A 13,757-nucleotide genomic window follows, 5' to 3' on the forward strand; every position below is an offset into this window, starting at 1 on the left:
GTTAGGTTTAAAATGGGTGAAACCACTGGAACCCCAGCATCCATATTCTGGGGGGAACATTAGCCAAAAAGAAGAATCCACTTAAAGCCCACATGGGCAAACCCAGGTAGGGCCCATGTCGATCCCGCTGACATTGCCCACTTGGGGCCCATATAGTTCAGCCCACCTTAAAACCCTATTGGGCCAACATGGGCATGCTGGCTGGGGTAGATCATTTGGTGTAGACGGAAACAAGTGGTCCAGTTCTCTAAGACTACAGGGGTTTAAGTTTAGTACTTGAGTAAATGTACATAGCTACTTTCCAGCGCTGCTAGCTGGCCAGGGCGAGGCGAGGGGCAGGCAGGCAGGCAGCCTGGGTGACTAATGGAGATTTCACAGCATCGTGCCCTACCTGTACCTCTGATTAGAACAACAACAGCGTGTTAATATCACGGACAGTGACCCCCACCGACTAATATTGCTGCTCCGCTCCCCGAGATGGAGGGTGATGGATTAAGGAGACATACACACACACACACACACACACACACACTCTCGCAGTCGCACGCACGAACACAAGCCAGTGAGCAGATTCCCACCATGGCACAAGTTTTTAAAAGGTCGAGGGATGTCTTATTGTGACACAACGCTATGCTATTCATTCCAGGTGTAAAGCTAAGCTTACAAAGCAAGCTGTAGCACGCCGTTTTAGAGAGAAACCGGCATAGTCGGGAGGAAGCCTCATGTCCAAAACGGTTCGTTTTCAACAAAAAAAAACCACAGACAAACTTAACCACTTTCACTTTAAGGAAAATTCTGAAATAGCCAAAAATTACAGATCTGAAGTAGGGCGTTAACTTACGGGAAAAAAACAAAATAAATAAATATGGAGATATGAGGTTTCTGTACGACAACAACGCTTTGCTTGCACCGATTATAAATGATAGATTAATATATGTGGATGAATATAAGGTCATACTGGATACTGTATATTGTATCAATACTCCATACAGATTGGTTAAAAAAACGTTTTTTATTCATTAAAATAAGTTGCAGGATTTCGAGCTTTAAAATAAGTTACCGTTCCAGATTTGTGATGGGCTGAATGTTCTCACATAGACTCCTCTCTATGACAGGAAAACAGTATGAACTCAAAGTCTTTATAATTGAGTGTCTTCCAGCTAAGCTAGGATCCAAAAAAAGGCTGGGTTTTAACCCATTCAAACCGGGAATGCATTTGTGTCACTTTAAGATTTCTTTGGCTATTCGAAATAGCAGCTCTACAAGCTCATAGCGCGGCACCGAGTGCCGCGCTATGAACTTGTAGATCTGCTATTTTTGAAAAATCGTGAGGATTTGTGCAAATTTAACCCTTTGTGTATGTGTATGTATATATGTGTGTATATATTATATATATATATATATATATATATATATATATATATATATATATATATATATATATATACATATACATATACATATACATATGTGTATGTATATATATATATATATATATATATATATATATATATATATATATATATATATATATATATATATATATATAATTATTTTTTGCAGACATTTTTAACTAAAATCTTTGCTTCTAGGGGGTCCCTGGAACAACACATTTTGAGATGGGGGTCCACGGCCATAATTTTGGGGGTCCATGACATAAAAAAAGTTTTTTCAAAAACTTTTTTTTTTTCAAAAAACTTTTAGGATTTAGAAGACATTTGTAGAATCTCCAGAAGCAAAGATTTAAGTAAAAAAACGCTTTAAAAATATATATATTCAAAGATTTGCACAAATCTTTCAAGATTTTTCAAAGAAAATGCCAAATAAATCTTAAAATGACACAGACGTGTCCCCGGATCAAAAGGGTTAATGCATTTTGGCATCAAATGACCCACTTAATGGATTCCATCTAGCATATTGAAAAGTGCTGAACACTCCTCTGTGAGTGTTTGCTGCTGATTTGCAACTGATTAGACTCAAACTGTGCACCCTTCAGCTCAGCAAACAATTTGTTTTCCTGGGATGACTTGCCGTCTCGCCGGGTACATTTTTCTGTGTGAATGCTGAGCAATGATGGGGCGCCCGGGCGGGGAAGCGAGCGAGCGAGTGAAAACGAGGTAGCTTACTGTACACACAGGAAAAATAATACACACAGGAAAAGTAATGGTTCAACTAAAAGCAGTGGTGGTTCTCAAACGTTTTCATGTCTAGGACGCCCCCCCAATTAATCTTAAAAGATGTTGTGCCAGGGACTCCGAATACAAGACTTGTAAAATTCTTGTTGTTGTTGTTAAAATGTTTCGCAAATATATTAAAAAAAAACATTTTTTAAGATATATAAACAAAACAATATTAACTAATTTTGCTGGGGACCCCCTGGAACGAACTCAAGGACACAATGGGGGTCTCCTCCTGGGGTTTGAGAACCACTGTACTAAAGAACATTTTTTTTAAGGGTTTTTATTTATAGAATTATTAAAATTAAATTGGTTCTATACAGAACCTTGGTCTGAAAAAAAGGCTGTTTCTATGGCAGGGGTTCCCAAATTGTTCAGCCCCCTGAAACGTGTATTCTATTCCACGGTTCCATTTGGCATGTTTATTTTTCTGTGTGCACGATGACAGGAAGTAGGAGGTGAGCCAGACAGGAGATGAGTCAGAAGCAGCGTTTGACTGGAGGAGGCTAGACAGACACCACATTTCAGGATTCAAATAGAAAAATAGCAAAAAAATATGATCTAGTATGATCAAGTGGGGCATTCATTTACGAAAAGAAGTTAAAGTATGGAGATAAGAGGTTTCTGCCTGCAGCAACGGGTATGTCCATCTGCCCCATCATATATGGCCGTATTAAAGTCCTTTTTTATTACAACGTGTAGGCTTTCAACAATGATCTCTGTAGCCCCTCCCGTTGCGTGTGTGTGTGTGTGTGTGTGTGTGTGTGTGTGTGTGTGTGTGCGTGTGCGTGTGCGTGTGCGTGTGTGTGTGTGTGGCTGAGTGCTTCTGACATGTAGATGGCTCCACGACATGATGGGAAATAAAAGCTGTCAGATCCCATCTGCAACCGCACAGATTTAACATGCAGGGCGACGGAGCAGGACAGACTGACAGACAGACAGACAGGCAGACAGACAGGCAGAGACAATCAAAGTGAGGAAAGCGCAACAGAGAGAGAGAGAGAGAGAGAGAGAGAGAGAGAGAGAGAGAGAGGGAGAGACGTCGAGAGTAGGGAACGTTCTCTTCAAATTAAAATGCTGTTTCCCAAACAATGGATCGGGACCCGTGTTGGGGTGGCTGACCCATTTTTATGGGTCGCGTACATTTTGGCATTGAATATTGGGACATATATTCCAATGAAACAAATTACATTTCTGTTTGGCTTTTAGGCTTTGTAGACAACAATCTGTGGCCAAAATAGGCCATAAACCTTTTATGACAAAAAAATGTTTGTTACTATTTTTGAAAGAGTTTTCAACATTTTTGAAAATGTTTGCCTCAAATGCCAAAAATAGGGATATAAGTGGTTAAAAGAGAATGAACAACGATGAGAAAATAATCAAAGTATCATAGTCTGTTAATTTCATCCAGCTGTTTTCATACACATAAATGGAAACAATTCTAACAATGAAGCAAAATAATTGTGATTAGCTCAAATAATTGTGATCAGGTGATTCCTCATTTACAATGAACAACTAATGTTTGGTGTGTTTTTGTTTGTTTGTTTGTTTGTTTTTCAGGCACCTGCATGCAGAAGAATAAAATGTATAATTTATTTTTCATGGGAACGGGTTTGATTCGGTGGGCAGAGTGATTTGGTGTTTGAAGGGGACAGAGGGGTTCATTGCTATTAGTTTTAAAACTGTTTGTACCCAGAAGTCTGGCAAATTTTCATGCACACTTTTTTGCATGGCCACAACAAAAAATGTATGCAAATGACAACTCCACGTAATGGACTTGCAGATGAATGGGCCTCGTGAACGTACAGTAGAACAGCCCCTCCCCTCCTAAACAACAACACACACATTCATCGGCAGCAAAAATGGTTTCAATTGATCAAGGCGACAGCGGTTAAGAAGCAGCTGTGTTATTATTCATTCAACAAAAGTGTTTCCATTGCTGTTTATCACATTAACCCTTTAAGACCGGGAACACATCTGTGTCATTTTAAGATTTATTTGGCTATTCAAAAAAGAGCAGATCTACAAGCTCGCACGAGCTTGTAGATGTACTATTTTTGAAAATGTGTGCAAATCATGTTCGCTTGAAATTATATATATTCAAAAGATTTGCACAAACTTATATCTATTTTTTTCAAAAATAGCAGATATACAAGCTCGTAGATCTGCTATTTTTGAATAGCCAAAGACATCTTAAAATGACACAGATGCGTTGCCGGTCTTAAAGGGTTAATTCCTTCAGCAACAAAAACTTTTCCACATCAACCGAGCATCATTTTTTTTTTTTTTGAGGAGTAGGGGGGGGGCATCGAGCATTTTGTGAACTTTTGCGAATCTTCAATGTCGAAAAAGATAAAAATCTAATCAAAGAAAAAAGATGTGAGCCATATCCGTGTTTCATCTCTTTTGTTTTGCGCACATACACACACAAACACATGCTGAGAGGCGAGCTACGCGTCCACACACGCAAGCACACACACACACACACACACACACAAACACATGCTGAGATGCAAGGTACATGTCCGCGCACACGCACACAGCCTTGGGGACCCTGTGGCTGGCTGCCTCACCTGAATTCCAATCAGGATGCCTTTTTGTGGCAGCTTGAAACCCGTGGAGAGCATGGCTTTCAGGAAGGCCGAATAGATGTTCGGTCCAAAACAGGCCACCTGCAGCAAGGCACACACACACACACACACACACACACACACACACACAGTACAATGTTTACCGTTGTGTGTTTGCATTGGAAGGAAGTGAAACAGAACAAAAGGACTTTAAGGCTGAACAATTATAGTAAAGAGGGTTTTTACCTCTCCAGTGGAGGCCATCTCGCATCGCAGCACAGGGTCTGCATCCCTTAGCCGGGGCCAGGAGAACATGGGAGCCTAGAAGAGACGGAGTAGAGGGATGATGACAAGTAGAGTTGAGTGTGCTATTCAGAACCGCAAATAATCGTCTCTGTTGGGTGTGAAACCATGCACATAATATAAAGAAACACATCACATGGATGCAACTGGGACGTATCATCAGTGTTGTAGCCTGGGGTCAACGGATGTTTCGGGTCTCGCAACATCCCAGCCGGGGTTGATCAAGCCCCCGACTTACGTCCCAGTAGCTACCCACGGTCAGTCCTCTTAGGGCAAGAGAGGGCCACTCAATCCGCTACTCCGGAACTACTCTGCCAGGACTGGGCGAGAGGAGAGGCTCTGGCACGTGGAGGGACTAGGCTCTGTGGATGGCCTCCTGGCCGGGCTCCTCCTTCGTCTCACCAGGTCCAGGTCCTGAGCGTTGCACCAGACTCCCCCCGTTCCAAACATTTCATTCTGCGTGATGGTTTCTTGTAGCCTGGCAATGGCCAGACTGATAAAGTGGATTCACTTTCACGTTCCTCCCCGGTATCAGTCTGGACTTCGGCCCATAGGGAGCGAGTATGAGAAATCAGATACATTTTTTTATGCTTTTCACTGTTGTACGGACAGCAGTTGAAACGCAGTCACTGATTGGCCCGATCATTTTCTGATTTCTCATACTCGCTCCCTATGGGCCGAAGTCCAGACTGATACCGGGGAGGAACGTGAGAGTGAATCCACGTTATCAGTCTGGCCAATGCCAGGCTAGGTTTCTTGGGCCGTGGTGATACTGCAGGCTCCACTTGCGGCTTGCTTGAATGGCCCTCCTTAAAGGCCTCACCGTGGATTTGTTGGGCTTCTTTCTCACGGAAGACACAGGCTGGGGCGCTAACCCATACTGCTCCCGGATGCCGTCTACATTCCGGCTGTCAACGGTCTCTCCAGTGGTCACCAAACTATTCCTGGTTGTCACATAGTCTATTCCTATGAGCCACTATAAATAGAATAACTATAAAGAAAAACATCACATGGATGCAACTGGGATGTATCATCAGTGTTGTAGCCTGGGGTCAATGGGTGTTTATATGTCCAGAACTGTTACTTTTCAGGATTAAAATTCTAAAACAGCAAAAGTAGCAGATCAACAAGCTCAAAACAGATCTGCTACTTGCAATGCTTTTGTGTGACGCTGTAGTATGATCAAGTAGGGCGTTAATTTACGAAAAAACACAAAAAGTTAGAATATGGACATAAAACAGCAACAAAATGTACTATTCATAGTGGTATGAACACAGGCTGGAGGCTGTTCCCTGCCTCCCACAGGCATGATGCAATGCAATACGATGAGGAAGTTGGTTATGTGAAGACAAACATCCCGTATATTAACAACGTGCATGCTGGCACTCCTACACTGAGTCGACGCGGTCAGGTGGAAACCTTGTATGTCCAAAAACGTTCCTTTTTTATTATTATAAAAATATAAATAGCGAAAATAGCAGATCTGTTGTGAGCTTGTAGATCTGCTATTTTCACTATTTTTAAAGGACACTCTTGTATGACGAATTAGGGCATTAATTTACGAGATACATTTTCTTTTACATAAAAGGTTGAAATAGGGAGATACAAGTTTTCTACCCGTCAGCAGTGATATGTACCCAAAGTGCCACTTCCACTTCAAAGGGGATTTCATGACAAGGCTGCCACCTAGGGGGCACAGTGGGTAATACTTTCTTCCCCCCTAAAAAAACCATTAACACATCCACTGCCAGGCCCGTAGTCCTACGGGCCGTTAAATCCAACCGTTAACTGCCGTTCCCGTAGCCCGTAGTCCCGTAGTTTTCCCATGTTAAATCGTGCAGGTGCAGATTCCGGATTTTTTTTGCACTTCCGGTCTCGAAGTGGGCGGACCGGAAACGAAATAATACTGTTTCCGGTTTTTCTCCCGCCTCCGTTTCCTGTCTAGCGGTCAACTTTGGACGCCATTATCTCTGGCTTGTTGTTTTTCTCACCGCATCCACCATTTTAGCGTTTTCCTCTCGTTCTCCAGAATGCAGTGTCGGATCGCCGCACGGTTTTCAGCGTTTTGTTCGGTCGGGTCCCGTGTTTGTGTCGAACCAAATGAACGCGGATTTTAAACGGATTTAGCGGGGCCTATGACGGAATCAAAAAAACAAAAAAGGTAAGAAATTGCTTGGCACTACGATGGACGTTCTGAGATTAGCCGATGGCAGTCAATGTGTTAAAGGAATAGTTCCACCAACAAATGACTTATTTTCAATCAATTACACACCCTATGAAGCCTTGAATTGAGTATTTCCAGTAGGAGACACAAAGAGTCTCCTTTGTGTATCCTACCGGATACATTAGCCGGTAGGAGAAGGTAATCAAATTATTGGCTTAGGATTGTGACAAACAAAAAAGGTTCCATGACTTCAATGCTTCATGGGGTGTGTAATTGATAGAAAATAAGTACGTTTTTTGGGTGAACTACTCCTTTAAGAAACAAAACAAAAAATCGGTGAAACCTCATATGTCCAAAAAAATGTGCAGACCTCCAAGCTTGAAACGTGTCGCTTCGCGCCATGTTTTGAGCTTGTGTGGATCTGCTACTTTTGATTTGTGTGACCCCGTATCAAGTAGGGCGTTCATTTACGAAAAAACACAAAAAGTTAGATTATGGAGATAAGAGGTTTCTGCCCCCGACAACAACGTTATAAAAATGGCAGTTGGACGGAGCCTGCGGCGCAGCGCCACGTGACTGTGTCGAAACGACGGAGAAAGCTAATTATTATGCCTGCGATTAATGATGCATGAAGGGTCACACAGACCTACAATTAGAATGTTGTGTGTGTGTTTTTTTTTCCTCCCAGCCAGCCAGTGCATCGATATTATGTGTTAATCCAGCGTCGCTCCTCGCATAACAACTACCTAGCCTTCGTTATATGTACGACGACAACAGCTGCGTGGAGAAGGTGCAAAGAGGTGGGTGGGGCGAGAGAATGGAGAGACAGAGAGAGAGAGAGAGAGAGAGAGAGAGAGAGAGTTGTGACGTGCGACGACTACCTGGTCCCAAAGTAAAAGAAAAGGAGATAGAGGAAGGATGAAAGGAAGGGCGAGCGGCTCCGCCGCCCGTAAGCCCACTGAGGCCTGTTATCAGCCTGTTCTGATTGGCTGTTTCTGTGTTCACACACACACACACACACACACACACACACACTGCTATCAGTAGCGACCAGTGATGGAAAAAGCACTCAGATGTTTTACTTAAGTAAAAGTATCAATACTGCAATGTAGAAGTACTGTACTTATTACAAGTAAAAGTCAGGAATTCAAAATTCACTTGAGTAAAAGTACAAAAGTATTGGTATCAAAATGTACTTAAAGTACCAAAAGTAAAAGTACTAAAATGTTTGAAAATAGCAGATCTACAAGCTCACAACGCGTCGCATCACGACACGTTGTGAGCTTGTAGATCGGCTATTTTCAAATAGCCTAGGTGTAAAATAGAGCAAAAGTGGTTAATGTAAGTTTTATAATATAATAATTTATATCTGCAAAGTAACTGGTAACTAAAGTTGTCAAATAATTGTAGTGGAGTAAAAGTGCAATATTTGCCTCTGAGATGTAGTGGAGTAGAAGTAAAAGTATTGAAAATTGTAAACACTCCAGTAAAGTAAAAGTACCTCAAAATTGTACTTAAGTACAGTACTTGAGTAAATGTACTCTGTTACTTTACACCACTGGTAGCGACCAATGAGAGTAGGAGCAACAGGAGAGGAGGAGAGGAGACAGAGGAGAAGAGAAGAGAAGAAGAGGAGACAGAGAGGAGCTTCTTCTTTATTGTGTGCGACACATATTAGAGCTTGTGGGCCTCGCTGACTGCCCCAGTGTGGGAAGCCATTCTTATCTCTCCAATTAGAAGCAGACAGCCCCCATTACCTTGAGGAAGGAGGTGGCAGTTAGCAGTTATGTGGCAGAGAGTGCTGGACGAACACACGCACACACACACACACACACACACACACACACACACACACACACACACACACACACACACACACACACACACACACCTTTGTATTACTATACTTGTGAGGACATCAACACTTTAGGACAGCCATTTTATGAATGCCATTTAAAATATATATATATATTTTGCCATTTTTAACCGTAAGCCTAAAGCCGAAAAACAGACGATCTATAAGCTCACAACGCGTCGCAGCATGACACTGGCGTGCAACTAAGTATAAATCATGTTTAACTCTAATTCCAATCCCTAAACCTAACCTCTAAATGTCTAATCCTAACCTCAATGTTTTTCTAATTGTAAACGTATCTCTAAAAATGTTTTTTTAACTATAAAACTAATTGTCTTGTGAGGACCAGGAAACGGGCCTCACAATGTATATTTCTTAAAATTGTACTACACTTGGTCCTCGCAAGTATAGTAACACACACACACACACACACACACACACACACACACACACACACACACACACGTTTGCATTACTAGACTTGTGAGGACATAATGTTGTGACTGCGTCGATAACTCTAACCCCAACACCTATCAACCTAACCTCTAAATACTTAATCACCAAAGGAATCTTTTCCTAACCTAACACAAAAGCCATTTAAAATTGTCCTCGGAATGTCTTATTTATCACATTCTACTATACTTGTAGGGACGTTTGGCCCTCACAAGTATAGTAACGCAAGAAAAAAACACACACCCACACACCCACACACACCCACAGACACGCACGCACAGTCTGCCAAGGGCCACTAGGGGTGGGGTTCATCCTTGAAGCTGGCTATCTAATCAGCTGTGAATGTACGCGGCGCTAATGTTAGCATGCCAATGTTAAGGCGGGGGAAGAGGAGAGGGAAAAGTCTTATCACGGGGCTTTGTTCAAAGACACAGAGAAAGAGCCAGAGCTGCTGGGGTGGCGGGGTAGACACAGAACTGTGAACAGAGATAAAATGGAAAAGTAATTGAGAAAGAGAGAGAAGTATAGAGGAGGGGAGGGAGAGAGAGAGATGGAGAAAGAGAGAGACATGGAGACAGAGAGAGAAAGAGATTGAGCATAAGGTTAATATAACGGCGGAGGAAAATAAATATTAATCGAATGAACAGTGGAGATAGAAGTCGTGGGATCACTTCTCAATGTTGTTGTTGTTGTTGTTTTCCGGAGGTTCTGAAACATCCCTGAAACCCCCCTCTCAAGGGGGGCACAAAACATTTTCAGATGGGGGTCCGTGGCCAAATATATATATAGTATTGGGGGACCTTGACAAGTTTGAGAACCACTGTATAATGCAGATTATTACCTGAGCATTCATTGTTGCCTGGGGAGGTTCAGCCAAGGGCCAACGTATGCAGCTGGGGCTCGTGGTTGGTTGCCGAGGGCTACGACAAATGCCCAGGCGCTAACCCCCAAAACTCACGCTTCCTCAACTTTGGGGACAATTTGTCCCCATAGACATGTGGTTTTGGACCGGCTGTGGTTGGCATGAGAGCCACACCATCCAGTTATTTCAATACTCCCCACCCCAAACACACACAAGATTCTATTACGATACTTGTGAGGACATCAACATTTTAGGATGCCAATTTCATTTTTGCCATTTTAAATCCTAAAGCCAAAAATAGCTTTCGGTGAGTGAAACCTGCATTCAACCAAGTATAAATCGACAGTCTAACCCCAACCCGTCAACCTAACTTTTAAATGCCTATCTGTACATGTTTTAAATATTTCTTACCGTGAAACAACAATTTAATGTCCCTAGAATGTCTATTTCTGAAATTATACTATATACTTGTGAGGACACGCGCGCACACACACACACACACACACACACACACACACACACACACACACACACACACACACACACACACACACACACACACACACACACACACACACACACACACACACACACACACACACACACAAACGCGCGCGCACACACGCACACAAGTGCGCTCTCTAACATGACCATCCACACCTGAGAGACAACAGCAGGTAGTATCCCAGCAGAGTCGAGGAGCTCCAACAAACATCAACAGTGTTATCTTGGCGTACCAGCTGAGCTCCAGTGGAAAACGGGAACTAAAGCCGAGTTGTCTTCCACCACAGTGCTCACTCTCCTGCTGGTGGAAAGGAGCATCTATAGCATACAGTACGGGAGTCCCTGCAGTGTGTCCCCCCGTCCCCCGGTGAATGGAGAGTGTTTTCCTCGTAGACAGTAAAAAAATAATATGGACAACGTTACGCCGTTGGTTTCTATAGACCGTAAATGAAGGCTGTTTTACAGCGATTTAAAATCCGCCAACTTTCTATATTCCGGTCCGAAATGCAACCGGAAATGAATGCTATTGGGCTGCAACCGCAGCGAGGGCGGGTCTTCACTCAAAGAAACTTTATCATTCAATTTAACCGATTAAGACCTGGAACTGTGTCATTTTTAGATTTGAGCTAAAAAGCATTATTTTACACTTTGGGCTATTCAAAAATAGCAGATCTACAAGCTCATAGCGCGGCATCGAGTGCCGCGCTACAAGCTTGTAGATCTGCTATTTTTGAAAAATCGTGAAAATGTGTGCAAATCTTTGAATATATATATTTTTAAAGCAAACATTTTTAACTCAAATCTTTGCTTCTGGGGGTCCCTGGAACAAAATATTTTGATGGGGGTCCGCGGCCAAATACATATAATGTTGGGGGTCCTTGACATGAAAAAGATTGAGCACCACTGATATAGAAACAACCCCATTGACTTGGCTCAACGAGAACCCGGAGGTGAGCTTCAATTCCAGCGAAGGGAGTTTGCCCTATTGGTTTTCCTCCAGCCCACAGCATGTCGATGCTGCATGTCTGTAATCTCTCAAAACAAACTAGCCAGACTACTTCTAGACCTCACACCTAGGACTCACCTAACCCCTGCTCATTATACTTTAGGGTGGGATGGCTCAGGGTAGAGGACAGAGTACAGAAACTTGCAATGGGCCTGGTCTTCACGATACTCAAGGGACCAGTGCCCATGTACCTGTCGAACTACTTCAAAATAAGTGATAAACGCCCACAGGCACAACACCAGAGGGAGCTCCACTGATCTCATTCCCTCCACTGATCTCATTCCCCACCAGATTCGGCACAGACATGGGGATGAATTCATTCGACTATTACGCCACCAAAATGTGAAATGCCCACCAGCCATCAAAAAGTGTGACTCCCTACCCTCCTTCAAAACCTCATAAAAGAGCACCTGTCTGCAATGTACAACTGGACCTAGACAAGTGTTCTAGCTTGCCAAAATAAATCACCCGCCACTGTTTTCCTGTAAATATACTTTTACTGCTCCTAGTATTGATGATTTCTTGTATAGTATTGCACGTCTTTATATGTCTTGATGAATTGAATACACAGCACCACAATGGAAAAAAGCTCTCTTTGTGTTATCCTTTTAGCATTATTGTAAAACTGTACATCTGTACTTTTTGCAAACTGTTCATAAAGTATTCAATCAATCAATATAATAAATCAATAATATGTCTATGTTTTCCCCCTAAATTAACGCCCTATGTCAGTGGTTTTCAACCAGTGGTCCGGGGACCACCAGTGGTCCTTGAGGGAGTTCCTGGGGGTCCCCAGCTAAATGATAGATAGGAACCAAATGGACCCTTATGGGTCTGTAATTCTGAGAGTGTAACAAATGGAACCAAATGGATCCTTATGGGTCTGTAACTCTGAGAGTTAAATTAACATTGATTTTATAATACAAATTGGGGTCCCAGAGATAGAAATGTCTGTAGCCTAATGCATGTTAAACTGGGGGTCCTTGAAATTGAAATGGTTGAGAATAACAAGTAGAGCCATAAAAATCGTCTCTTATTGGGGGTCCCTGGCATAACTTTTCAAATGGGGGTCCCTGGGCTAATGTGTGTCAATTTGTGGGTCCTTGATGCAAAAAAAGGTTGAAAACCACTGCCCTATATGTCATTTAGGCAGTGTCACACAAAAATAACAGATCGGCAAAAGACGCACTGTGAGCTTGCAGATCTTCAATTGTTGCCATTTTGAAACAAATGTGGAAAGTGAAAGTGGTTCAATCTGTGGGTTTTACGAACATGCATTGAACCAAAAAAAAGGTCCCGGGCCGGGTGGTGTGTGGCGCTCCAGAAAAACATGGCTGGCTGTAAGAGAGGAGAGAGGCGTCCGTCCATGTATTTGGACGAGGGCTACCACAGGGACCGGCCTAATGGATTCATACATCTCAATGTGTTTACAGCTGCGGCCCGCCGTCGAGGCGTGGACATATGCTAAGCATGCACATCGTTTAGCTTGCCCGCTTTATTGGAAGAAGCCGCGGACAGAGCAAGAGATAGCGAGAGAAAGAGAAAATGGGTGAGAGAAAGAGAAAAACATTGCAAGCTTAATGCAGAAGGAGAGACAGGGTCCCGTGGCGCACACACAGTGTCTGTGGATGTGCCTGACAATGCTCTGCCAATCTTTTCTGTTGGTTAACGTGAAAATCCATGTGCTGCTGTTTCAATGGCCTCAGACAGTTCAATCAATGGTTGAGGAACTCTCACCCAGAAGCTGGAGACCAGAGAATAAAGCCTGTTTAACCCATTAAGACCTGATGCCAATTAAAAAATAAAATCTTCTAACAGTTTTCTGAAAAAACTTGCTATATCAGTGGTGCTCAAACTTTTTCA

General features: G+C 42.7%; 1 protein-coding gene across 1 annotated transcript in view; it reads right to left on the reverse strand.

The window, feature by feature from the left end:
• Positions 1–13,757, reverse strand: part of cps1 (carbamoyl-phosphate synthase 1, mitochondrial) — a gene marked incomplete at its 5' end in the record, with an annotated part of 84,353 nt that overhangs the window by 13,257 nt on the left and 57,339 nt on the right. Inside the window, 2 exons of the mRNA XM_084084274.1 lie at positions 4,751–4,849; positions 4,994–5,068. Of these exons, the coding sequence (XP_083940400.1) occupies positions 4,751–4,849; positions 4,994–5,068 (174 nt within the window). The remainder of the gene's footprint in view (positions 1–4,750; positions 4,850–4,993; positions 5,069–13,757) is intronic.

Source organism: Gymnoscopelus microlampas (assembly GCF_963454915.1).
Source record: "Gymnoscopelus microlampas genome assembly, chromosome: 17".
NCBI lineage: Eukaryota > Metazoa > Chordata > Actinopteri > Myctophiformes > Myctophidae > Gymnoscopelus > Gymnoscopelus microlampas.